At 39.4% G+C, this 26,215-nt stretch overlaps 1 protein-coding gene across 4 annotated transcripts in view; it reads right to left on the bottom strand.

Moving 5' to 3' along the window:
* CPSF6 (cleavage and polyadenylation specific factor 6) overlaps positions 1–4,162 on the bottom strand; it is a 33,760-nt gene extending 29,598 nt beyond the window's left edge. For 3 of the 4 annotated variants that reach the window (XM_032687850.1, XM_032687853.1, XM_032687854.1), the window contains exon 1: positions 4,013–4,133. In XM_032687850.1, coding sequence (XP_032543741.1) covers positions 4,013–4,072 — 60 coding nt within the window. In that variant the 5' untranslated portion in view covers positions 4,073–4,133. Of the gene's footprint in view, positions 1–4,012 lie in introns of all 4 variants that reach the window. The other variant, XM_032687851.1, reaches the window with a different exon arrangement.
* Between the last annotated feature and the right edge of the window lie 22,053 nt (positions 4,163–26,215).

The following is a 26,215-nucleotide window of genomic DNA, read 5'->3' as shown; positions in this document are numbered from 1 at the left end:
AATATACAGATGTTATCTCTTTCCTGGGCCCCTTTCAGCCCTGACAAACTACAGATGCTGTAATGTACTGTGCATACATTTTTAAATGCATGTAGGTCTACCAGCTTATGTTTTTTATGATCTGGACAGCCCTCCTCACTAGAAATTTATTATACCACAATGTGTCCATCTCCTCCCATGATAAGACAATTGTCTTCACAATATAAAGGCTGTTTTTAATAACCAGCTTTAATTGGCCATTAAATGCTAGCTTTTATTATTTATTACACAAAAAAAATTTCCTGTGTTACAGACCAGAAGTCAATAGAGCAACTAACACACTCCTAAGATACTGTAGCCACAGAGTTTTCAGATAATTAGACTCTTAGTTGCTTATTCCATCTAATTCATTTATTATCCAGTTACAAAATACAAAGTCAAAACTCTTTCACTGCTAATTTGTTAGCATTTAAATATCAAACTAGAACACTACAGGCATGTTTAGACATATCCACAATGCAACTATTCAAGTTTACTCTTTAAGAGTATAAACAAAGCAAGCACTTTTCCCACACCATTAAAATAAGATATCCTTAAATTCTTTTGCATCCTCTTCTTGGTCAGAAAGATTTTTATAAGTATATATGTGTATGATAAAAAGTTTTTTACTGTTTAATGACATGCATGAGCACATGTAGAAAAACAACACCCAAGCTTAGGAAATGCAAAGCTGATTCAGAGCATCGGAGAACTCGACAACGTGTGGTCAAATCTTCAGGACCATAAGAAAGCCAACCTGTTTGCTGGCCAGAGTTGCAGGCAGACTCGAGTCAGACCCAAACTGGCTCCTTATTATCTCAGTATCATGCACTAATACTCCAGGTTTTTGTGTACAAAACCACACCCTAATATTTGCTAAAGCACCCCTGATCTTACAGTGGGTCTTCTGCCATGGAGAGAATGCCAGCCTCAGCCGTGTGTGTGCAGATAACAGCTGCCATAGGCAGCACAGATCTTTTTCTTGAAGAACAAGATGCGTAAAGTCCAGGGAGATGCTCAAATTAAAGTATGCCATAAAATACTTATTTTTTACAGGTCACAAGCAATGTGTGCAGGAAGTATTACATTTATGAGACTATCATCTCAAAATGAGACTTTAATAGAAAAGACTGCTGGACAGGGAAGCCAGCTTAAAAGAACAAAGTGAAAAATGACTCAACCAAGTTCTCAAAGAAAAAGAGGAAAAAAAGAAAGCACAATTAAAAAAAGATAAATACAACTGGTCAGAGCCAAACTGACTAAAGCTGTAAGCCCAAGGACAAAGAATACGATTATGATGAACAGTAACTCAATAAAAGAGTAAGAGGCAACACTGACAGACACAGCTTTGATGAGCTCCAGATGGAATAGGAATGATGCATTTTCACTAAAAAGATCTGACTTCAAGTCAGTCAGCTCATTGCAACTAACACTAAATGCAACCCAAAGCAGTTCACTGCTGTCATCCATCTTAACCAGCTTGTAAACCCACGGCTCTGTGGTCTTTATTTCAACTTGTAACCTGTGGTTCATTTAGCACTAATCAAGCAGAACATCCCTCCTCTCCCTCTGCTGGAAAAAAGGCATTAAAAAAATCCCAGAATAGTCTTAAGGATGAGTATCTTGAGGCCCAGAACAAGATAAAACAACCAAGGGAAGTTTATCCAGTCACAAGTCCTAAATGAAGCATTTATCATAGATGCAAACAAAAGTTTTGTCCCAGCTTGTGTGTAAGTAATTATACACCGCATATAGAAAAACAGCAAAGCTACCCAGCATATTTTTCAGTCCCTGCTACTGTAAAAACCAATGCAAAGAGTTCCTATAGTCCAACTCAAACAAACACTAGTAAATCACATTAATGTAGTGCAACATGAGCAAAAAACAATAGTTCATTGCTTTACAAATAAAGCTAATTTTTCTTTACAAATATAGTGTTGTGTAAAATGTTCTCTACATAAACAATAATGCAAATCACTTTCTCCCTATTTCTTAATCACCATCTTCACCCATCCACAGGTATACAGAACTATGTTCCACCTTATCAATTTAAGCTGTCAGCTCCAAATTACAAATAGCATAGAGGACCTATTACAATGATGTCATGAAGAATTAAGTGGCAGAAGGCAACAACTCACCTTCTTTCATATTTGACAGAAAGAAAAGGGAAAGTGCAGAGGTGTCAATCTCTCAGAGCAAACTTTTGTCTCAGAACACACTCAGTTCAACAATACTACTTTAAATAGAAAGTCACAAAAATGAAATTTGGAAAAGAACAAACAGCAGTTTTTTGCAGGGGTGTGAAACAAACAAAAAACCACAAACAAACCTCCTAAAGCAAACAAACAAAACTCTCAAAGTCAAATTGATGGAAAAGGGGCACTAGCCTCTCCTCACCTTTCTGACCTGTATTTTGCAAGGTTCACAAACTGAAGCAACAGATTGCAGAAATGCAAACGCAGCAGGAGAGCAACTGGGGCAAATACAGTGAAAAAAGCAAAAGGGTTTCCTGCCTGCTAGAATAAGCTAAACTAAATTATCACAAGACTCTCTTCATCTGTGCCACCATGGCTATAGAGAACATCGATAGTAACAACAACCTGAGTAGACCAAGAGTGTGTAACTAATCATCCCCAACAGTTCTGTTCTGGCAGGGTCTGTCTGCACTATACTTACAGCTACACAACTACTCTACTCTGAGGGCTTCTGCACATATGAGTTTTCACAAACACCACTGGATTCAAATGGGGGGGTTTTCCCCCTGAAAAACTTGATTTATTATTAGTTTTACCTACAATTGATTAAAACAAACCAAAGTTATTATGGGTTCATTCCCATTTAAATTCATATAACGGGTCTTCAACTGTAAGGGAGAAACCTTCCCGTGCAGACAAACTAAAAGCAAATCAGTCCTCTTCATCATCTCCTCTTAGTATGGCATTCTTTTATAATATACTTTTATGAGATTACTAATACTTCGAAATACTGTATCAATAAATATCTAAAGAATTAAAGTCTTCTGAGAGAATTTCAAGTTGCTATCCAAATTACCTGTGAATTCCACAACCAGTTCTCTGTAGGGCAGGCAGGCATATAGCTGTGCCCTGTAAGTGCATGAAAGTGCAGTTGTTCCCGGTTATTTATGCTCTAGGGCAGGAACAAAGCAATCTAGGGCAACACAATCTGGAGAAGTGCAGGACTCGCTAACAGGACAGATGGCATGCGAAACTGATATAAACATCGACTTTCGGTAGGAAAGTTGGCACATGGCTTTTGGGGAAAGATGAGGGGTTAAAAAAAAAGCACCATAAAAGTGGACTACTTATAATCTAGGGAAGTTTTGTTTATTTCATCTACGCTTCCTGAACAAAGTACGAGCTCGTTCTCTAAAAAAGCTTCCGCAACTTTTTAAACTGGAAGATAATAATGAATTAGGAAAAAAACCCAAACAAAATATAAAAAGCAGGATAGTTTCTCCGGGGCTTCAAAATAAAGCCGCTCTAGTTCCGCCTCCCCCGCAAAGCGCGGCCGAGAAACAGCCACCGCTCGGCCGCCTTTTGATTCATCTGCGAACAATGGCAGCGCTTCCCCTCCGCCACGGCCGGGAAGGGGCCGCTCTCCCACCGCATCCGGGAGGGTCCTGTCGCCGAGCCGGCGCGGGAGAGCCCTCTGGAGCGGCCCCTGAAGGAAGGGAAGGCGGGAGGCAGGAAGAGAGAAAAGCGCGGAGGGAGGGAAAGCGCTCAGTCCCGGAGCGCCCAGCCCGCCAAAGCCGGCCCTGAGCGCGGCCGGGCGCGCTCCTCGCCCCGCGGGCCCGACCCCGGCCCCGCGGCCTGGCCGTGAGGCCGCGCCCGCCCCGGCCCCGCGCTCGGCGGGAGCGCCCGAACAATGGCGGCGGCGCGGCCGCCGCGCTGAGGGCCCTGCAGGCGGCGCGGCAGCGAAGGCGGGCGAGGGCAGCGGGCGGAGCGGAGGGGCCGCGCCCGCCGGCCGCGCGTACCTGGTTGAACTCCTCGCCCACATCGGCGTAGATGTCGATGTGGTCCACGCCGTCCGCCATGGTCCCGCTCGGGGCCGCCGCCTGCCGCGCCCGGCTCCCGAGCCGCCGCCGGGAGGGGAGGGAGCGGGAGGCAGAGCGGGGCGTCACTTCCGCGGCGGCGCGGCCGGGCTTCCGCCGGCGCCGGGGCTGCGGGGGCCGGGCCGCCCCTCCCGCCCCGCCCCGGGCTGCCAGCGGCTCCCTGCCCGCTGGGCTGGGTCCGCTGTGCCCTAGGCGGCTCAGCTGCCCTCGGGCAGCCGGCTGATGGCAGCGCTGCTGGGCGTCGGGCCATGTTGCACAGTGCCTGGGCTTCCAGGAACGCTGCTCCAGCAGAGGGAACGCGCGTTTGCTGCTCCACAGCCGAGGGCTGTGTTGAAAATGAAGCGCAGTCCTGCGTCTTCACGCCAGGGGTGCGCAGGCTGGGCTCCGGAGTGCAGTAAAATGTGCGGAGGGGACACAAGCACATGGTGCTGGGTTTAGCCGGACTCAATACTGTGCTACTGCAGAGCTCACTTTTTTACATCACAAAGTGAAGATAATTAGTGTCAAATCTAGCGTTATTCTTTTCTTTCTGTGTTAGGTTTTTTGTTTGTTTGGGGTTTTTTGGTTATGCATTCGGAACAGCTAAGGTTGCAAAGAGAGCTTTAAATTAATTTTGATGAATGTACCTATTACCTAGACCCATGTTTAAGTTCCAGGCGATTTTGAAAAGCAGCATCTCATGGTACATAAAGCTCAGTGCACATAATGCTCTACATAATGGATTATGTTCCGCTTTGTACATGATGTTGCACATCCGAAACTAAAGCTGGTTTTTTTTTTTTATTTTATCACAAATTGACAATAAGAAGATTGTGTTTCTCAAATTGAATAAAAATAATGTAAAAAATCACTGCAATGAATAAAAATGCTAACTGTTATTTTTAGCTTGACTAAAATTTTTTTCATGACTGGGAGTACTTCACAGTTCCTGAGTCAGCATCCAAACTGGCCTGACTTCATGTTGGGTCCAGGACTCGTGTGCAGACCATCCCTGTCTATCTTGCTATCCCGACATTGAAGTATCCATTAAAAAGAAATACGACCATACCAGAAAATAGCTAAAAAATCAGAGATCCCAAACAAGGGTTCTGTTTTGAAGTATACCTGCTGACGATCTAGATATATTTCAGGTATGGAGATACTTGGGTTGTTCCTGAGGTTCTTACCCAAGTTGTGACACATTAAATTTACTAGCTGCATATCTTGTATCATTCCTGCTGTTAATTCTGGAAAACAGAAACACTGTAATTGAGGGTCTTTTTCAACTCTGTTGGAGTCTCCTATATCTCAGCACATCGTGAACCCTTTGGAAAAGTTCAGAGTATCATCTAAAAAAAAACCAAACAAACCACAAAACATTTTAGAGATGATAGTTAGGAATAAACAAATAAAAATCTTAATTTAACTTTTAGTGTTGACTGCAATTATGATTTACAGTACTATATTTGATCACAGGTTAAAAGTACATGTTGAAATCTATGATATGCAAGTCATTGGTGAATGAAATGATTGATTGGTTTTGCAAGGAAGATTCACTTTTCCTCTGGATTTCCCACAGTCCATAGAGGTACTGGTCAACTATTGAGATCTAATTGGGTTCACATATTTGCTTAATGACAAGCTGATTTAGTGACTAGTCTTCTACAGAACAAAATGAAGCATTGCGAAGTTAACACTTCTGGCCATGCTAAATAAAGTTACTGAAATCAAGACGACCCTTGCTATCCTAACGATCAGATAAATATTCACAGGAGATAATAAGTTGTGTGCAGTTGAATGTTTTATATGTGTCTGAATATTATGCAAAGATAGTTATAATGTTTAAAAGGGCAAGGAAATTAAATATGAATGAAAAAGTCAGTATCATCACCTCAGAAACCACTTCAGGGATCACGACTAGCATCTGAAGGATCCCACCCGCGGCCTTTGAAGAGGCAGGAAAAGGCATCAGCCTCTGCTTTGCTCTTCAAGATAATGAAGGGTGATCAATGAAGCCTTGGACCCCTTCATGCTATGTTTCATGTTCAGGGGGCTTTTCCACTTTGGAGCCTTTCTAAATACTTTGACTTGCTAGATTTATTGTCCACAGTCATTTACAGAATAGGCTATGATAATTTTTAGTCTTGTATTCGTGTTATTAAGCAAATTATATAAACAATGGAGGAGACAATATTATGCAAGCTGTTCTATTTCTTTTCTGTTGTGTTTTCATTCTTTTCATGAGTAGGCTTACTAAATATGTCTTTGTCTTTCTTGTGATCATCAATAGCTTCTTTGCGAACTATTGTGCCTCCATGGAGCAACTTCAGAATTGGTCTACTACAGTGAAAATGTTAATGCTTTATGTTTTGTACACATCAAAATTATTTAGACCATATGCTGCCTACCTTCACCCAGTAAAATTCAGAAGGCTGAGGTGAAGCAGAGACTGAAATAGAAATGTGATCATGAGATAAAAAGTTGTCAGCAGTACAACTTGGTCTGGGAGAAGAGTCCTCGTGAGTTTTGTTGGGCAAAAGTCACTGGTCCTGAAGTAATTACACACCTTCCAAATCCATAGCCCATCATGGGAACAAATGGCAGCAGATGAACTGGTGCCTTCCATCAGTTTTTCCTTCACACTCTGGGATATTCTTTCATTTGACAACAGCTGGAGCTCCCTTGATACCAAAAACAGGGGGGAAAGGGACAGTAGAAGCTCTACATAAGAAAATAGCCTGTAAGTTAGGTCCCTGTTTCTCATGGATCCACAAGAGCCTATTTATTTGTATATTATTCCTTTGGTCTCTTTTGCTGTTAATGATGCAAATTCAAATATAATCCTCACTTTGAACATGAAAGCAGCAGCTGGTGCTCTGAGGACCTTGTGATGCATGTCTTGTTAGCCTATAGACCTCTTCATACCTTCCACTCCAAAGCCTTTCAGAGCCTTTTCTGCTAGGATGTTCCTGCTGCAAGACAAAGGGGAGGAGAATGCTTTTCCAACCCCTTTGTATTGTACATGATTACCTCAAAATACATTTAAATATATTAATTTAGAGTGGCAGAACCACTTTCAACATAGCAGGGGTCTTAAACATCAATCTATTTTTGCTGATATCAACACAGCAAAAATATATTTTTTTTTAATTATTCAGATTTTCCCTAAAGAATCAAGACTGAGAATTTTCATATGAACTTTTTATTTCATTATCAGAATAAACTGTTCATGCAGTAATGTTATAGACAACAAAGTGAAAAGATAAGATATAAAACAAAGCTGTGTTAATCAGGATAGTACTCAAAATCAGAAGAGGCCTCAGTTTAGTTGAGAATTGCAATGTATGTTTTGTTATATAAACTTATGTCCTAGCTATGTTACTCCAAATGCATTGAACATGTTTTATTTGTTTAGTTGTAGTCTTGAAGGTTTGGTCTTTTCAAAGCTACCTGGAGCCATTCTGCATGCTCTTTTGTTGTTTATCTCCCAGTAAAATAATCCAAATGATAAAAGTCTTAACACTCTACACTGTAAGAAATCATCTTTTCCACTGAAATCCCTCAGTTTATAAAATTGCAGAGACAACAAGGGAGAAGAAATATTGTATTCCAAACTAGGTGGCAAATAGGCACAAACCTGCATAATTGCTTTCAGAGGCCAAAATGCCAAGTTTTATTAACTTTAATGTAACTGAAGGCTGACAGGAAAAGAGGCAATCATGTTCCCATTCCCTAACAAAGGTAGCAACAGCGTGTGCTGGGAAAGAGGGAAGATTACCTCATCTTTTGGTTGTGGCTCACAGTTAGATTGGATTAAGTGTAACATGAAGCTGCGTCCAGAGGGCATGTACAAGAACTCCTACTGACACAGCAATTGTAGGAAAATAGCTGGCATTATTCATCACTTGCCCAGAGTTGTCTTTTTATAGGTATTCAATTATTCGGGGCTCATACATGTGAGCATTGTGTTCCATCTTTCTCCCCTCTCCACCTCCCACCCATATCTGCCTGTCATTCTGCTCATTCTCTTGGTTCAGCTGTTCACAGTCTGGTTCAGAGCCAGGTTGAAAATTATGGTTAATCAGGATATGATTTGCAAATGGCATGGATATTCTAACCCTCAAGCAGGAAGGTGTATTGGAGAAGGAAAGTATAGTGCAAGAGGTGATAATAAATTCAATTGCCCCATTTGAATCCACTTTCGCATGAGCTGCTAATCAGAAGGCTCAGTTAACTTCAGGAGAAGTATGAAATTGAATTTTCAGCCTTATATCGCACCCTATTTTTAATAGCTTCTCTTTCCCTTGTTTAAAAACCTTTCTCCAAAATTTCATTTTTACCCTTATGATCATCAGTAATCTATTTTTTTTTTTTTGCAATACTTTTCTGCAGTTAATCTCCTCTTCTAAATTGACTGAAACCTCCTAAACATGTTAAGTGCATTAAACAGATCTTTCTTTTTCTGAATGGGCTACATGCAAAGGAAGGGACTATAAACAAAGAACAACACTATCAAAACCACTTTCAGATGTTTTTTGATTTTTTGAAGAATTTAAGCTTTGGAATAGCTTCATTACATACTTTCTGTTTAACTGTGTTATCAGGAGTCACTCTGAATTTGAAAAAAATCTTCAATGCTCACTCATGTATTGCACCTGCCTTAGCACTTTGAGCACAGGCTGATACAACACGTTTCTCCAGGCTTCCTCTCTTTCAAACTCAGCTATTTGGAGATTCAGTTTAAGACAAGATAATAGTCCTCCATGATATTCAGTTTTGATTTTTTTGAACTTGCACATTTTAAACTTCCAGATTTCAGGAGGGGCAATATCTCTCGTTACTTTAAAAAGCAGAATTAGTCTGGAACTGGAAAGCAATGTATCTTATTCAAATAGTATTCCAACCATCTCACTCTGGCCCTCATCCACGTTTCTGCAGCTCTGCTGAGGGATGTCCGTGTGAGCACTTAACAATGATCAGAAGGGACATGCCCATGTCTGTGCCCTCTGGGAGCTCATCACTTCTGCTATAGGGATGGTGTAGCACCAACCCCTATCCCACTGCGAGCCCCAGAGGGGCTGGGTTTCTCACTTGTATCACTGAGATTTTGAGGAGGGGGTGTCCCATATGTATCTCTGAGATTTTCAGCAGTGGGTTGCTGGGGTATAGCAGGCAGGTGCAGTGGGACAGGCTACACCAGGCACCTTTGCAGAATTGCAATAGGGAACATGAATCACTCTCATCTGCAGCTCTCCTAGGGACCACCCTGCCTGCAGAAACAGCGGAGAGGAATAGCGTTTCAGGTTTTCCTTCCAACAATCCCAAAGAGTGCCCGGGTCATGAGGCTGCATGGATAACCAGGGGGTTTCATCTTGAGGATACTGCAGAATAAATAACTGCTGTAAGTCCAATGGCAGCTTCTTGCTGCCCTACAATTCAGGGGCTCACCCCAGAAGAGGAGCCATCAACTGCTGCCCACATCATAAATCACAATTATGTGTGCACTGATTACAGCTGTTACAGGACAGAGGTTTAGATTTCAACACCGCAAGGGGAAGCAAATAAGCAGAATGTGAATTGATGAAAACCATGTGCACTGGCGAGCTGACACCACCAGGCTTACTGTCAGAATACTTGTCTGTCATAGCACAAAGTTGTGGTTTTCAAGGCCATTCGCAAGGAGACCTTCAGCATTGTTTTCATGGGTCTAAATAGAACATGCTTTTGCTGTTAACAGCTTAGTGGCAAAAAAGTATTCCTTATTCTCAACGAGGTTATTTCTCAAGGAATTTTAACAGTGTTTTAGAAATAAATAATTTTCATATGTAATAATTAAATTCTGATTTGTAGAGTCTCAGTCTGAATTAGTTTTAGCCCAACTTCATTATATGTTACAGAAAAGACACAAAACACTCCTAAATATTTGCATTTTTCCAACACTTTAAATCTGAGTTTATTATATAACTTACAAATGTTATAATATATTCCTTAACTCTCCCTCTGTAAGTTAGGTAAGAATACCATGGTATTTATTTTAATCAAAAGGAGACATTTGAACTCAAATTTGCAAAACACCTACTGAATTTGTGATAATCTGACATCTAGAGTGCCAGTCAATGCAGTATTAGCAGTAGTCAGTGAACACTGGTGAAATTTAGCATCTTTATGTATTTGAGTTGCTCAGAATGAATGGACATTTCAAAAAAAACATTGATTTTCTATTCCTGCAGGTGTGAGGTCATAAAATGTCATCACTAAAGAAAAAAAAAAAACAAACCTAGAAAATTTTAGAAATATTGGAAGAACACCACAATCAATGAAAACAATCACAAAAAACCCCATGTAATTTAACTAATTTAGAGTGGAAGTAACTCCAAATAAACTCTAAACAGGAATAAACTCCTGTTTTGTGTTTGGAATTCATTTGGAATAACTGAAGATAAGCAAACTAGGAAAACAGATGGGAATCTATTAGAATCATTACAAGAAATATCTTAATATTAATCCGATACTTTATTACAAGAGAAAAGAAACAGTGTCTATAACTGGAACTTTGGTTTTTATGTGTGTCTTTATTCCTTTTGCTGTTTTCAAATAGAAATATATATTTTTATTATGAACTGAGCACCTACATATGAGGAACAATGGAGAATTTCACAAACAAAAATTTTAAAAAATGTATCTGTGTTTCAGGTAGAAGTTATGTCCCTGTCAGACATTTTGCATTGAATTAAAAATCATTAAAATCATTAAAAATACGTGAAAGAATAAAAAAAAGACGAAGAAAAGCAAGAGAGATCAGAAAATGTGGAGTTTGTCAGCAAGATATAAAATGACTCTAATGGCTGTTTCTATGGCAACTAAAAATGAATGGCTTTGAAACCAAACTTGGTTGCTTTTTTTTTTTTTTAGCAGGGACAGTAATGTTGCTGTCTACTGGCACAGACTCCAAATAATATTCTCTGCCCCAAACTTGAACATGTAAAGATTCAGTATCACCATCACATAATTTCACACAGATTAACTACAACAACTTTTAATTACAGGGACTGCATCCCTAATAGAGACTCAGCTGCTCTACCCTGAGCAGTAAACCAGATTCCTGATCCACGTGTTTTCTGAACTAAGGCCCATCAGTGCTCACCCATCTTTTACGTATGCCAAAACCAACTCAGCAGCTTTTAACTCCTTGGAATTACATACCCTTTCATTAAGAGAAGTTTATTACACATCACTGCTCTGAGATTTACAATGTCCTTCCAAGACCAGTTGAAGTCCTCCAAGCACTTCAAGTGGAGACTGCCACTGGAGGAAGGGGAGCTTTGCTTCTGAAACCCCTCCTTCTCCTGCCTGAACCTCCCTTCTGTGCATTGGCAGGTTCATGATACTGTTCAATCCAAAATGTCCCTGACTGGACAGGATGGATAAGACTTTGTTAATTCTGGGTCCCTCTGTCCTACACAATCCCCGCTCATCAATGCCCTTCCTGCCCATGTTATCACAGTGCATGCAACACATGCTCTCTGCTTCATGCAATGAAAAAACCTCTCCTAGTAGGATGCAACGTGGCCATGCCATTCTCTCAGATTCTTTGAACTGAGAAAAAGCAGACAAAAGAGTAATTATGACTTGGGCCACAATGGTACTATATGTGAACTGTATAACACCAAGGGCCGGCTGTTTTGTGGAGAGGAAGAAGCCATTCTCCAGAGGTGACTGGCTGTAAAGAAAGTAGCTGCAAGTCCCTCTGCACTGCTTGGCACTCTCTTAGTTAGCAATAAAGTCCTAACTTGTGTAAACTGTGATGAACTGGGTCAGAGCAGTAATCTGGCTCAAAATGACCATGGTAAAAAGAATAAAGCTGACATGAGGCTGTAGGAGCCTTTGTGGGAGCAGATAGGAGTGCTGGGACTGCATGTACAAGGGTTGGGGAAGGGCAGGGTGACCTCTTTCAGTGGTAATTCTGGTTTAGGCCAGTTCCAAACAACTGTGAAAATAAGGCTTTGGTTAGTACCTTAGCTTGTCTTTTATTTTATTAAAGTTTTGTTGGTTTTCCTTCCCCCCCAGAAGTTCTGGTGCTATTATCTAATGAAAAAGAGCTTTCTTTTTTTTTTTTTTTTCCAGCTATATGTACTGTAAATGTGTTGAACAAAGGACTTTCAAAGAGGAGGGCTTTCAAGAAGTAACATATTTTCACACCAGTTTACTCAAATGCCCAGTGTCAAACTCAACTGGCTGATAGGGAATTAAATCCTTAGGAAGCCCCATCTGGGACACAACTGACTTGCACCAGTATTTATATGAGATGACCTCTCAGTGAACTACAGTGTCATGTGTTTTGTTAAGGTTTGTTTTCCATTCCTCAATAAAACTTCCAACAGGGGAATTATTTACAGTACAAAAAAAAAAGGAGCAGGGCATACAATACAGTTCACTGGAAAGAGGGAATTAACCAGCTGTAAATCTCCGCTGCCTTTGCAGTGCAACTGTCAGCTGCAAAAAGGTCTGAGGAATCAGCAGAAAGAATAGGCTAGTTTGAAAAGTAGGTAGCAAAAAGAAGAGAGCCCTGTCAGTCTAAGAAACAAAGCAGTATAGTACTGCATTTAATTAGATGTTCAATGACACAACTGGGTACATTTTAGATGTGAATTTCCCTGACTTTGGAAGCAAAGGTTTTGACGAAAATCTGCAGGTCAATAAATTAGTGGATGTGGTCTGGAGCATGAACAGAAATTATAGACTACAAAAGCTCACTCACTTTTCAGGGTGATAGTTTCTTTCTTTGCACCTAGAAAATGAAAGCCTAATACAGAAATAGTTTTTACTTCATAGTGGTATGTGATGTAGTTATGCATTTGCATCAGAGAGTCTCTGGAGCAGAATTACTTCTGGTCTAACAAACATGTAGAAAAATGAGATGATTGCATATCATTAACTACTCTGCAGGGCTGTCCAGACTGCAGCAGCACAATGAACATCTGGGCTGCAAAATTGTGAGCTGTGTGTCAACTGTCCTAAGAGCTGGTTATGCCCCAGTTGTGATATCAACATTCCAGAAAGATCTTCAAAGGCTACTCTATATCTATCTGTACCTTGCTTGAACTGGGGGAACTATCTCTTACTATCATCTGTCCCTTCAGCATGTTTCAGTTATCTACAAAAAGACAAGGTTTTCATGCCCAGTTCTATCTTTGAGATTGCAATGTTAATGTCCTGTGATATTTTACATATGTTCATTGTGCTGGGGCATTGGGATCTCCATGTTTGGAAACCTACAGCTTTGCATCCCTGCTCTAGCAGATGGGCACAAGATTCAACTCTGTGGCATCTTTTTGGAGAGGGAGATAGTTAAGATTAGCAGAAGGTACATTTAATAAAGCCGAGTACAGAAAAAATCCTTCCTGCACCAGAATGGTTCATCTCTTAGGGTATCCACTTCAGCATCTACACTCTTAAAAGTTCTAAAGGAAGCTGTGAACACTGCAAACCCGGCATGTACCAGAAAACCCAACAGCAGGAAAATTTTCTTCCATTTTCAGTATCTAAAGCCTGGCTTTTTTAGCTATCCTGAGCTCTGAAGCAAGAGTTATACACCCTCAAAAGTCTTCATTGTAGTTTGTAGGTCTGTCTGGTTTCTTAAAAGTATATTCTAACTTTGCTGTTTTAACTCTGAATGCCCCTTCATTTATGTTAATATCTGACACAATTTTGAGTGCTTTTAAACTCATAGCTTGATTTTATTACAGTTATGGTGGAATATAATTGTACATCTCAGAAGAGGGAAATTTTATAAAAGATCTGGACTCTCTGTGGCTGTTACTACAGTAGATGGCACTGTAACTTAAGTCAAATGAGCAAGTCAGCTGAACCGGGGATCTAACAAACCTCTAAATAAGATCTTTTGTGCATTTTTAAAGAACATTCCAACAAAGTAAGTAAGGATCAGGCCTTTGGCATGCATCTGTGTTGTGGCCAAATTCCAGTTTTAGATTTTTCAGGTCAAATTGTTTCCTTAGGAAAACTCTGAATCATGCATTTACATAATAGTTTTTTCATCTGCTTGCATTTCTCCACTCAGAGAGGGTTTTTTGTAACTTTTAATATTTCACCTGAAAACACATACATCTTGTTTTCTTGATTAATTTCTGTTACAATCTTTGGATTATTATCAGCAACATACAACATAATAATCTAAACTTGCTATCTCATTACTATTAACTGAAACAATCATGTCTTGCTATAAACTAGGAGGATCCCATCCTGGAATGATACTGCCTGTACTTGGTATTTGCACATTAATATCTGAGCTAAAATTGTATATCTGACTGAGTATCCCTAATATTAGAGCACCCAAAAATGGTTTACTAATTGTGCTCTCATAATATCCCACAAGGCGGGATAGCAATGTTATTCATATTTCCAATAGAAAATCAAAGAACAGAGAGATCAAGTAACTTCACCTCAGTCACACAGGGACTATGCTAGAATGGAGGCTTGCATTATATATAGAATAGATTTATATCTCAGGTATACAAAGAGCACATTTTTGTTCTCTGTATCCCATTTGAAGTAAATAGTTCACATTCCTCTACACTGGTATTTAGGTTATTCTGGTGTTTTGCAGAATGAAGGCTTGGTCTGAAGTGAGTCTCGCTGTGAAGCCAGGTATACTTTGGAAAAGGCCTTAAATACTGGATATCTGAAATAAAAATGGTTACTTTAGACAAACCTAAGGCATTTGTAGCTGTTACTAAGCCTCTTTCCCGTTACTAAACTTCTTTATGGTGTATTGAGAAAAATCACAGAGCTGTAAATAAATCAATTTTCTGACCTGATAGTGCATTTAAAAGACAAGTTGAATCCCTCCAAGAAGCAGAGAAAGAAGTAATTCCACAAGACAGCATGAGAGATGTAAACTCTCCTATGATATATCATTTTATTGTCCAGTTATACTGAAATGCAGCTGTGGCAGCCACTGCATTCCATCAGGGTCATCACTTTCTTCAAGATAATTTTGGATATGTATGGACTACTGTTTCTTCAGTAATACACAGACAAGATAAGACCAGATTTTGACGTGTAAGGTTTGGGGGTTTTTTAGTATTCAAAAAGAAGCGCAGAAAGGACTCTGGTATTTTTCATTATATTTCATTGGCATCTGTATGTCTTTATGCATCAGTTCAACTATGCTGCTGATAGTACTTCCTCTAATGCAAGGACATATTTTTCTACTATAAAAAAAAGAATTTCAAGACAACAGCAGCTGAATATGAAAGTCAGGAAGAATAAGATATTGCTGCCTTAGGAGTACTATTCACTTGGTAAAGGGCTCACAAAGCCTTTCCAAACACTAAATCTTCTGTGATTCCAGTTTGCACTAGGGTACACTAGATTGCCAGAATAAAAGCAGATGCAAATAAGGAAATCCTCAGAACTGTTACTCATAGTGTGTTTTTTTTTCAGAAGACCAATTTTCTTTTCTTACCTTGACATATAAACAATCATGCAGGAAACCTCAAGTGAGCAACTAGTCAAGATATAATTTGACACAATAAATGACTCGGCCTGGGTAAGACAAACATTTGAAACAGTAAAAGAATGAACCTAAATAAGTAAGTGCAAATTGTAGGCATAGGGTTTTTTTCCGAAAAGAGCAGCTACCAAGGACTATTTTAAAATAAAAAATTACAATACAAATATGTTCTTATAATAGTGGTTATATTAATTTTATAAGTATAATTATTCTTTTCATCTGCCCGTAACAGATTTGCAAATTAAAATAAGCTTGCCATGTATGTACTCAATCTACTGTTAGATTCTACTCTGCCAGAACTTTATTTCTTTATTTTCCTTTATTTCTTGCACACGTACTGTGAGGCTATGAAAAAACTTGAAAAAAATCATTCACTACCAGCTCCATATCAGTAGGCAGTGCAACTCTCCGCTTTTGACCACTTGAAGATTCTGTGATGACTCAGATGAATAACTTTACTTATGAGAATATTCATTTTAAAATGCTTATATCATTTTTTTAAACATATTATTTGCACGTATCCTTTCTAACGCCTCAAAACTTGCAGTGCTCTGTATTTCCTAAAAAAGAAACTCACAAAGACACTGCCGATCCCTGATCTTTACTTGCTTCTTCAGCTTTCTCATCATCTAGGGCTGGAAAAAAATTGTCCTGTATGCCTCTTTTCAGGAATGTAACACTTATGCACAGCTGGTATTAAATTGAAGCCTTATGAATTAAAATGTTGTCCAAAAGCTGAATTTGTGTACTGAGCTGCTACACACTCAGACTCAGTTTTATCCTGATAATAGGTGAAACTTTCTACCTATATGATCAGGAAAATGTGTCCCATAGATCACAATTGAAATTGTTATACTTCCTATTAGGGAGAGCAAACACATTTTTGCATACAGTCAAAGATGTGTCTTAATCTAGATTTAATTTTTTTTGTAAAGTAAAAGAAATTCTAGGTGTTTTATATTGCACTTAGTGCACTTATCATAAACAGTAAGTTTATAATAATTCTTTGATTTCACATATTACCTGACCTGTGACCACATTGACCACGACTGACTTGGGAGTTACTGGCATTTTTTGTTAATTTTTCTTAAATTTTTGAGGGAAATTCAATATTTAAGTGTGGAGTAGCTGACTGGTTTCTTGTAGGCATGTTGATATTGCACCTGTTATGATGAATTTAACAGCTGTAAGCCAAATGAAGCACATTCACTTAAGAGAAAAGCTTCAGAAACCAAAAGGAACAGAGGGAAGACTTCAGTGTGACACTTTCATTTGAAGACAGCAGTAATGGGCAATCGTGGTTTCTTGCATTTGTAATTCTTGGTGGTGTGCCAAAGTTATCAGAGTTGTCAACTGCTTTTTTCTTTCCCAACTTCAAAAGCATCTCCCAATTCCTCAGCAAACTCTTTAGCCTTAAGTGAAACTAACACACTTTGTATTTTCTGAGAGGAGGAAAAATGTCAAAATATTTATCTTAGAAACAAAATATTGGACCAATCGCGCCCTGTACATAAGTTGTTGGGACAACAGGAAACTTGGCTGGAAAAGGGTGGCAGTTATGTAAAAAAGACATATGACTTACACAGTTCTCTGCACTGGAGTCAAATACCCAAGTAAATGAACAATTCTCCTGGTTCTGTCTTACACCATGTCATTTTAGTGCTTATGGTGATGAATATGGGAAGAACATTAGGGAGAAATATTCTGAAGAAATAGCAAACCTTTCTGTTTACTTTCAGATATTTTAGGTAATGCTTTTCTGACTTAAAAGAATAGGTGTGAGTTTTTAATTATTAGTTGGATCTCAGAATAGGCTAAGTATCAGGTAAACAGATGGGGAATCTTAAGAAATCTCTAGAAATTATTATAATTATTCTGATGATTTAGCAGAAGCTTTTGAAATTCATGCAAACCTCAGGAAGCTAAAGAGCTTCTTGGTGAGATGACAGACACGGTTGATTAAATCTCACAGATGAATAGAAGGGCAACTTTTCAGAAGGTAAGTGGTTGCTCTTACAGTTACAGCAGAGTCTTTGAGTTTCTTAAATGAGCTTTTGTTGTATTTGTGCTCACAAGGGGAATGCTTAATGTGGATAATCTCTCTAATCAGTGTGCAATCTGAAAGTTTATTTTTTCTGGGAAGGTCACTGCAAAAGCTCTTGAGAGAGAGGACGAAAAGGGTGTGAACTCCGAGTAGCTGTAGAAAAATCCTGTCCTTGTAGGGTGGTGGGAAGGAACAAAAGAAGAAATATTAACCTGAGAACAGTGGGGAATACAGCGAACTTTACAATAGGTATGTAATGATTTTGTAAGGGAATCAGTGGGACTTGTATGCTATCTGCCTCTATAGCCGGCAACAGAGACTCTCAGGACAGAAACAGACACTTTTGAGGAAAGATACTACCAGATGTTGTTTTGTTTCTCTTGCATTCATAATTCTTTTGTCTGTTCTTATTTACCTCTGACCTACACCCTCTACTTTTACCCTTCTGTGTGTGAACAGGTACATCTCTACTCTAAAAGCACCCTTAGTCCTATATAGTGGGAGCTTGTAATTATGCTAACTGAGAAGACTGAAATGTTTTCCCTACACATTTCAGGCTGGGGCGGGGGAAGATAGATTTCATGTGTATTTTTAAATATATCTTGTAAAAATATTTACACTATCTGCATTGTTAGTTGAAATAGTTAAAATTATCACAAACATTGTAACTTCAAGGAAAACAAGGATAGTGTATTGATTTCATTGGTTTACACAACCAGGACTTACAACGTAGCAGTGTATAGATTATCTAATATTTTTCCCCAAAGCCACTGAAAAACCAATATTTTATATCTCTGTATCTATCCACTACATGGTCCTAGAAACACAGGATTACACAGTAACGGAAACACACCACATGGTGTATGCCAGTGTGCCAATATTTTTCTTCAGGAAAACGTACAGGTCTGAAACACACAAAGCTTCATGTCAATATTTCAAAATGTTCATACCAGAATTCCTGAATTATGTTTTTAAACTGTGCTGTATGTGTGTAAGTATGTATACTTGTGGAAGGAGGAAGAGAAGGCAGAGGACAGCTGATTAAACAGAGTGCCTCAAAAATGCCCAGCTGGCTAACATCCAAACCAGATTAATGTCTAAAAAAGGCTATAGTTTGTATTGAGGTATTTTATGATATGTATGTATGATATGGATTTTATGATATGTAATACAAGAAACATCTGTGGCTTCAGCCAGCTTCTCATGAAAGGAAGTTCTGATTACAAAGCTGTCACAGCAGTCTAATGCTAATCTTTATACTTAATGGAAATTTCAAGGAGAGGAGAACACTGAACAGTTCTGACTCTCTGGAGCTGGGAAGCGATGTGAATCGCAACCCTTCAAAACCCCAGAGACAGAACATAATGATTCATGAGATTAGTTTAAAAATAGGAGGGTTAAAAATAGTGAAAGTTCTTTTTGTTGGTATGCTAGTTTAAATCCATGTAGTTAACATTTTCTGACTACACAGACCTGAAATCTATTAAAAAATGCAACTACTTTAAAAGTATATAAATAGCAACTGAGGCCATTGTATAATCCAACGAAACTATGAACTTGGCTTTACAATGATGAACAGGGCTTTGACACTGCAAAAGGGCCCTGGTAAGAGTCAGGCTCAGGAGTTTTAGTCCACCCAGATCAATTCGTGCCCCAGGAGGATGATAATTAAACCCACGAAACCTAAGGCATAAGTTTCTGCTTTTTACTAACAGAGATCTCAATTCGAGAGAATAAAGCTGATGCTTTCTTCTGAAACACTGAATTCCTGATCCTGCTCTATGAATCATCCCTCTTTTCTAAGTCATGTAAGGGTGCAAGTGTAAGAAGAGAGATGGATCTGACATAGACTGTTTTCTGCATGTTACCCTGCTCACCCTGATAGCTTGCCTGACATCAGTGCTATGTACTACATCTCTACTCTGTCCCTGAAATGCCCTTTGCACTGTGCCTTGGTGGGATTACTGGAAAACAGTCCTACAGCTGTTTTCCTGAGTGCCTGTCTGCGTTCCAGAAACCATCTCAGTTACAGAGTGTTTAGAACTCTTCCAAAATACTTTTTTTTTTCAGGGTGTGAAGGTTTTAGGGTGCCAGAGAAAATCTGTGACAAAGCAAGTCCTAACATCCTCCTTCAGATAGCACGTAAATTTGACTGAGTCAAAACTCCCATTGACTTCACAAAGTCATTTGAGATTTGGTCTAGTGCATTAGCACATTGCAATCAGCTGTGAAAGCAGCAACAGAAATGAATCCCATAGAGTAACATCAGAGTAACATACATTATTTCCATCCAAGTAAAAAGATCTTCTGTGATATCCTTTTCTGGCCAAATCTAAAGCTAAACACATTACTCATCTGTGCACAAGTAGTCTGGGGGTTTTTTAAGCCAAATTCACTAGAAAAACAGGAAATAAGAAAATATAAAACTAGATTGCTCTGCTCTGTTAATTTGTCAAAGCCAAAAAATGTGGTTTTCATTAGCTTTCAAGTATGACATGAAATGGTTAGTTCATATGTCTACCCACTCATCTATTCATCCATGCACCCATCCATGCATCTTATTTTTTTTCAGTGGAACAAAAGTTCAGCACAGTTTTCAGATATTTCTTAGAGTCTTTTGTTTAGAGAAAGCAACTGACACCAAAATTTTGATTGTGTTTTCCTCTTACTGATAAGATTGTCCTTGTGAATGGGGAGTAAAACAGAGTCAAGAATCTCATGCCTAAAAGTGCAGGTCTACTGGTGCCAGTCTCAGTGGTTCAATCAGAGGCACAATCCTTCCTAAATGCCTCCCAAAGGGCAGCTGAGAGCAAAGGAAAGTCACTGGAAAAATCCCATCAATTTCCAAGTGCACTGCATTGGTCCCTAAAAAAACAGCGTTCAACATTTCCACACCCCTTAACTTACATTCCCCCACCAAACGTCCATGCAATATCAAACTTCTGTAGCTATTTATCTTCTGACTGTGTTTTCAGAACTGAATGAACTGATTTGGTGACTGATGAATTTTGATAGACTCTTAGGGAGATTTTAAGGGTATGTATACCACATTTAAACCTCGGAAACTGTGGAAACTTAGCAGCCTCTGCTGAAAATGCAACTTCAAAAATTTAACATTGCATAAACTTCAAAATTGTATAGATGTGGGACATGCTCATCACTAAGTCTCAATACAAACAAACACTCAAATTTTTAACCATTAATTTTACTAGAAGTATGTGGGGGTATTTCACACATCTGTATTCATTGTGCTTGTAATGACTATATGTGAGAAATCGGAAAGTCCCATTTACTTGTAAATATATTAATCCTACATATAGACCTAGGCAACTCTAGTTCGTTTTCCTCCTAATTAACTTGACTTTTGAAAAATACTAAACCTTGTTAAAGTATAAAAATGTTACTGATCATGCCATTATAAGAGCACCTGAATAGACAAGCAGATGTATTTAGGCTAACTTTGGTATGACTCAAACACACTCAAACACAAATTCTAAAGAAACAACAATTTTTAAAGAAAAGTAATTATACCTATGTGCTGCGTTTATCGAAGTGCATACCTTGTCCTGTACTGAGCTTGCTCAGATGGCTTTCGCTGGTGATAGAGGTCTCTGTATCTGTTATCTGATCCAGTAATCTTTGGGTGTTGCAATTTTCAGGGATTAAATAATAAAAAATATTCTGTGAAATTAAGACTTTGTCAGGCAATTAAATGGCCAAAGCTAAACTAGTAGTCAAATGGTTTATTAGTTTCATGAAATTATTTCCATCAGTCCTTGTTTTCTTCCATTCCCTTGTTTTCTTCCATTCCATTTCATTCTTTCTGCATTCCCTCCAAAGTCTGTGTTTTATGAGAGAAAGGTGGAGTTGCAACGCCAATGTGTATGGATGATGGGATAAAACACAAGTCTTTGCATACTTCATTGGATTCCCCAATCCACAAACCCATAAATACAGTCTTGTGGATTAGTGTTTACAACAAAGAAGAAAAAGGAATTACAGCTAATGTGCACATCAGGTATTTACTACTGGCAGTCCTTAAAAAAGGAAGTAAATTCTGGGAACACTGAATGTGTGCTTAAACAAATTTCTTGAACACTCTATAGACAATGAGAGTATGAAGTCATTGAAATAGTGTATTAGCAATTCTTCCCCTACAAAAGTTGATTTTAAAAAAGGCAGAACCTATAATGAATTTCAGGACTTTGATGGGGATCACATAGTGGCAGCACAGCTATGACTTTGCAATTAGGTGAAGCCAGAAACTGTCATGACAGCATACAGTACATGTACTTTTTGTCAAATTAACCTCGTTTTTGTCCAGGTGAGCTACAAATGTAGCTGGGTATAGGCTTGACCATGTGTGAGGAGCAAACTACATTTTAATGTGTTGTGTAAGTAGGTGTTTAAATCATTGTGCCAAATTTCTTACTGGCATGTCCAACCCCACAGGCCAATAAGCATATGCTCTAGCCATGTAATTGCTACTATTAGTATTGCCTATTTCTGAATAACATTTTAAAAAGCAAACCCAAAGTTTGCAGCTGATGTATGTTGCTAAATGCCATACACTCCAAAGAGTGTCCAAAAGCTTTAAGCAATTCCACTATTATTCATTGAAGCAAAGTTGCAAAATAGAACTCAGGAGATAAGCCAAAATATGTCCAAAATTGCACCTATTTTCTGTGGCAGGAACACATTCTTTCAATGGTAATTGAGATGGGTTCAAATGTGCTGTTGTACTTTGGCCTGGATTTTTCAAATCTGAAACATCATATATTGATGATCACATCTGTTCCTAAGGCTGGAAGACCAGATCATGTGAAGGACTTTGATATTCTTAGTGGACCATGAACATCTGCACCCAAAATTGTTACCTTTCCCAGGGTTCCCATATGACCTCAGCTAGGAGACATCTAAAATCCTTGGTTTTTCAAAAGTTCTGACGGCTCGGCCTCTGGACATTTGCAGAAGTACTCCAGTTTTGACAGGGCTCAGCAAATTGTTTTCTGTTCCATGCATGAACTGCTTGTACCTCATCAGAATTCAGAAAAAAGTGTTTCTCTGCTGAGGGGTCTTCGGTGGTCTTCTCCAGGAGGTCTCAAATCCTCCTCTCTTATGCTCCAGTAGGCATGGTCTTGGCTACTGATTCCACTTAAAGCATGCTAAGGATGGCATGACACCATCACTACTTTTTCACAGAACTGCCTCGGAGTTGCAGTTCTCTCCTTTGGCTGGGACCATTAACAAACTCCTATTTCACATCTCCTGCCTCTTTCAGAGATTAGACTAACCACTAATCTGTGACTTACTCCACCTTCCAGTTGAGTCTGTGCCCCTGTGAATAAAAGAATTAACAATTTCTGATGCCTGAGAGAATACTCAGATGGAACATTGCTTTGTGGACAGTATGCAACTGGTCTGTTGGCTGTACATGAGCAAATACAGGAGCCGTAATATGGCCAGTATGGGATAGGAACCTGCCCTAAGGGTGACTCCTATGATATGCATTCTCTTACTGCTGTTTCTCCAGATTGTGACTGAGACTTGCCACTGGCAGCAGCAGGACAGCTGGAGGAAACTGGGAAGAAGGACACTGAGTGGGGTAGGGGGAGGCAGGCACCAGCAGCAACTGGAAGTAACTGAAAGGGGCTATAAGAAGACAGAAGGCATATCTGAGGTATGAGTGTGCCCACCTTCCTCCCCATCCTCTGCTCCTTGCAATCTCTATGACACACAAAAAATGTGGCTGGAGATGTTGGCTGGGGAGGAAGGACATCAGAGACTTGCATGTCAAAAAAGGCAGCATGAGTGAAAGCCACTTAGTATGGCACTGATTAAACCAGAAACATATTTCTGGAAGCAGTTACTGGAGCTGAGGTGAGTGTCCACCTGGGCAGCACTCCGTCTTTCACTGTCATTTTTGCTGCCCTCGAACGTTTCCTGCACTGCTGGGTGCTGAGCATTCAAGTGATGAGCATGCTGTGCAAGCAGATTCACACTGGCCAAGTGTGCTCCTTAACTGAGGATGTGTCCGCCTATTATGCCATCTCTGTGATTTATCCTTTGCCACACTGAATACCCTCATCAACATCCTTGTGTTCTCAGTGAGATGTTATGTGCTGGGGGATTGGGAGAGTTCAGCAGAGTGCTCCTTCCGCATTCTTCATAAGCAAGCAGCCTCTTTCCTTCCCCCATGCAAAGCAAAGGTTCAACTATCAGGGGAAAAACCTAACTTCTGGGACAAACTGTAAGTGTCTGCAGCCAAAAGCACAGAGAATTAAGACCAGTGATTGTTTTTTTATTACAGGCTTTTCACTCCAGGTTCACACATGGGAGGTCTGGATTCAAGCGGTGCATGAAACTGAGCAAAGAGGCATAGAGAATAAGGGATTAAATCAAAGAGAGGGTGGGATGTTGGAAACCATGGGAGGGTAGAGAGAAGAAAGAAGGGAGGAAGGAAAGGGAGATAGGAAGGGTACAGGTAGATGAAGAATGGAAACGAGTTAGTGGGTGATCGTACATACGGTGTGAATTATTGTGTGCTGATCTCTTCTTCCACTTTGTTGACTGCTGGAACTATCATTTAACTATTTTTTATGATGTCTTACTGAAAATAGAAATAACTCTTTTTTTTCTAGAAGGTGAGCTGTTGAAAGTTAAAGACTAGAAACTAGAAAGCTTTTGGTAGACATGCAGCTCCCCACTGATCTGAAAATAGATCTGAACTGGAAACTTCATTAAGAAGTTTGAGTCCTTGCCACTTGCCAGATTTCCTACTTTTTAAAGGGATGATTACAGTCCAAAAATATGTTTTGCTAAATTGTGGGAAACAATTAATTTTGAATGTGGCATCCCCAAAAGAATTATTTTCACTGAGTTATATTTTCCCCCTCTTATAGTTGATTTGAGATGTGTAGATATCAGTACAAAATATTTGCAACTGCAGCCAGTTGCAGAGCTTTTCCTAATCTAGATTCACCATCTACCAGACATCTGAGCACTTCTGTAAGGAACAGGAAGATGAACTTTAAGGGTTTGTCTTTCCCTGCAGGCTGCAGGATTTGGCTCGTCCAGTTGTATAGAGGATATATCCGTCTGAAGACTTCTCTGGATCTGGGCAGGGCTCTCTTGTACTTCTTCTTCCACCACAAATGTCCCTCTTGAGGTTCATTCATCTGTCCCAGCAGTGTTGCCAATAAGAACTAATTGAAATAGCATCTAACAGCATTGTTGGACACCGTGATTTTAATTTCCAAAGTGACTACAGTAATTTTTTTCAGCTGGGCCTTGGTGCTCTTGTTGGCAGCCAGCTTGCTTGAGATGATGACTCTCCATTCTTCTCATGTTTCAGCAGAGTCTTCTGTTACCAGATACTTCCCTGATGGTATTTTTAAGTCTTGAAGCACCAGCTGTTCTATGGTTTAGATGGAAGCTCTGGAGGTAAATGGGTATCCAGAGACATCTAATCCTGGCGGACTGTCTCTCCAGACCACATAGCCCACCTGAAGTCCCTCCAGCTGTGCTCCTCAGGGTGGACAACAAGTCAAGCCCACTCATGTACTGCTGCTATCACATGGCAGAAACAGCCCTCACAGTCACTGTGTGTCAGATTTGCCTGCATGACTTTGGAATGAAGCCTTCTGGAAACCAAAGGGATATGTGACCGTAGCAGCACAGTTCATGGCATATTTCCAAATAAAACCAGAATAATCATCACATTAGAGCATTTAAATTATTTATGTCTTCTTCTTCAAGTTGGTTTGCCTGAGATGCATTTTATCTGAATCTCATTAGAAGGATAAATAGACTACAGTCATGACTGGATAACATTGCATGGGTGAGTGTTCTTGTAACTGCAACATCAATATGTAGAACTGCTGTAATCCAGACCTAGAACTGTTCACTAAACAAAAATAGGCCCTGAGTTTTTTTGTTTGTTTGTTTTTAAACCTTACGGTAAATATCTTTTTTTTGTTTTTCCTAAAGTGCTGCTCAGGATTCCGGTAAGACTGGAAATCTTACTTAATTTATCAATTATAAATTATTTCCAGGGAACAGTTTCATGTTGTAAATTTATTTTCAGGGAGCAGTTTCACAGCTATACCTCCTGTCAGAACTTTTGAAACTGGACATGTATCAACAAAAATGATATCATATGTTCCTCATTTGTTGTAAAGAGTGTGCTTTATGACAAGATAGAAGAGAAAGACTTATTGGAAGAAGATTGCCAGATGCTGTCCAGAGAGTAGAGGAGGCTTTTAGCTCTGAACAGGGTGAGTCCCTGTTCCTTGCCAAACCAATAAAGTTCTGGCACTGTAACAAATGCAGCATGTGTATTTGAAGTTTTGAGAGGGAGACAATGAATAACAAAGTATTCTAATTGAATGGGGATAGAATTAGCTTTGAAACCAAATACTTCAGGGTTTTTTGCAAATTAAAGCACATCTCTTTATATATATATATATATAAATAATCTTGAGCATTCCAATTATGTATTAAAAAGGTGTCTTTTATAATTTACGGAAACTGAGCTTTGGAAAGCTGTTTCCCATTTGTCCTCCTTGTT

Source organism: Chiroxiphia lanceolata, chromosome 5, assembly GCF_009829145.1.
Source record: "Chiroxiphia lanceolata isolate bChiLan1 chromosome 5, bChiLan1.pri, whole genome shotgun sequence".
Lineage (NCBI taxonomy): Eukaryota > Metazoa > Chordata > Aves > Passeriformes > Pipridae > Chiroxiphia > Chiroxiphia lanceolata.
Note: the sequence above shows the minus strand (reverse complement) of the source record. Positions and strands in the feature narration are given on the sequence as shown.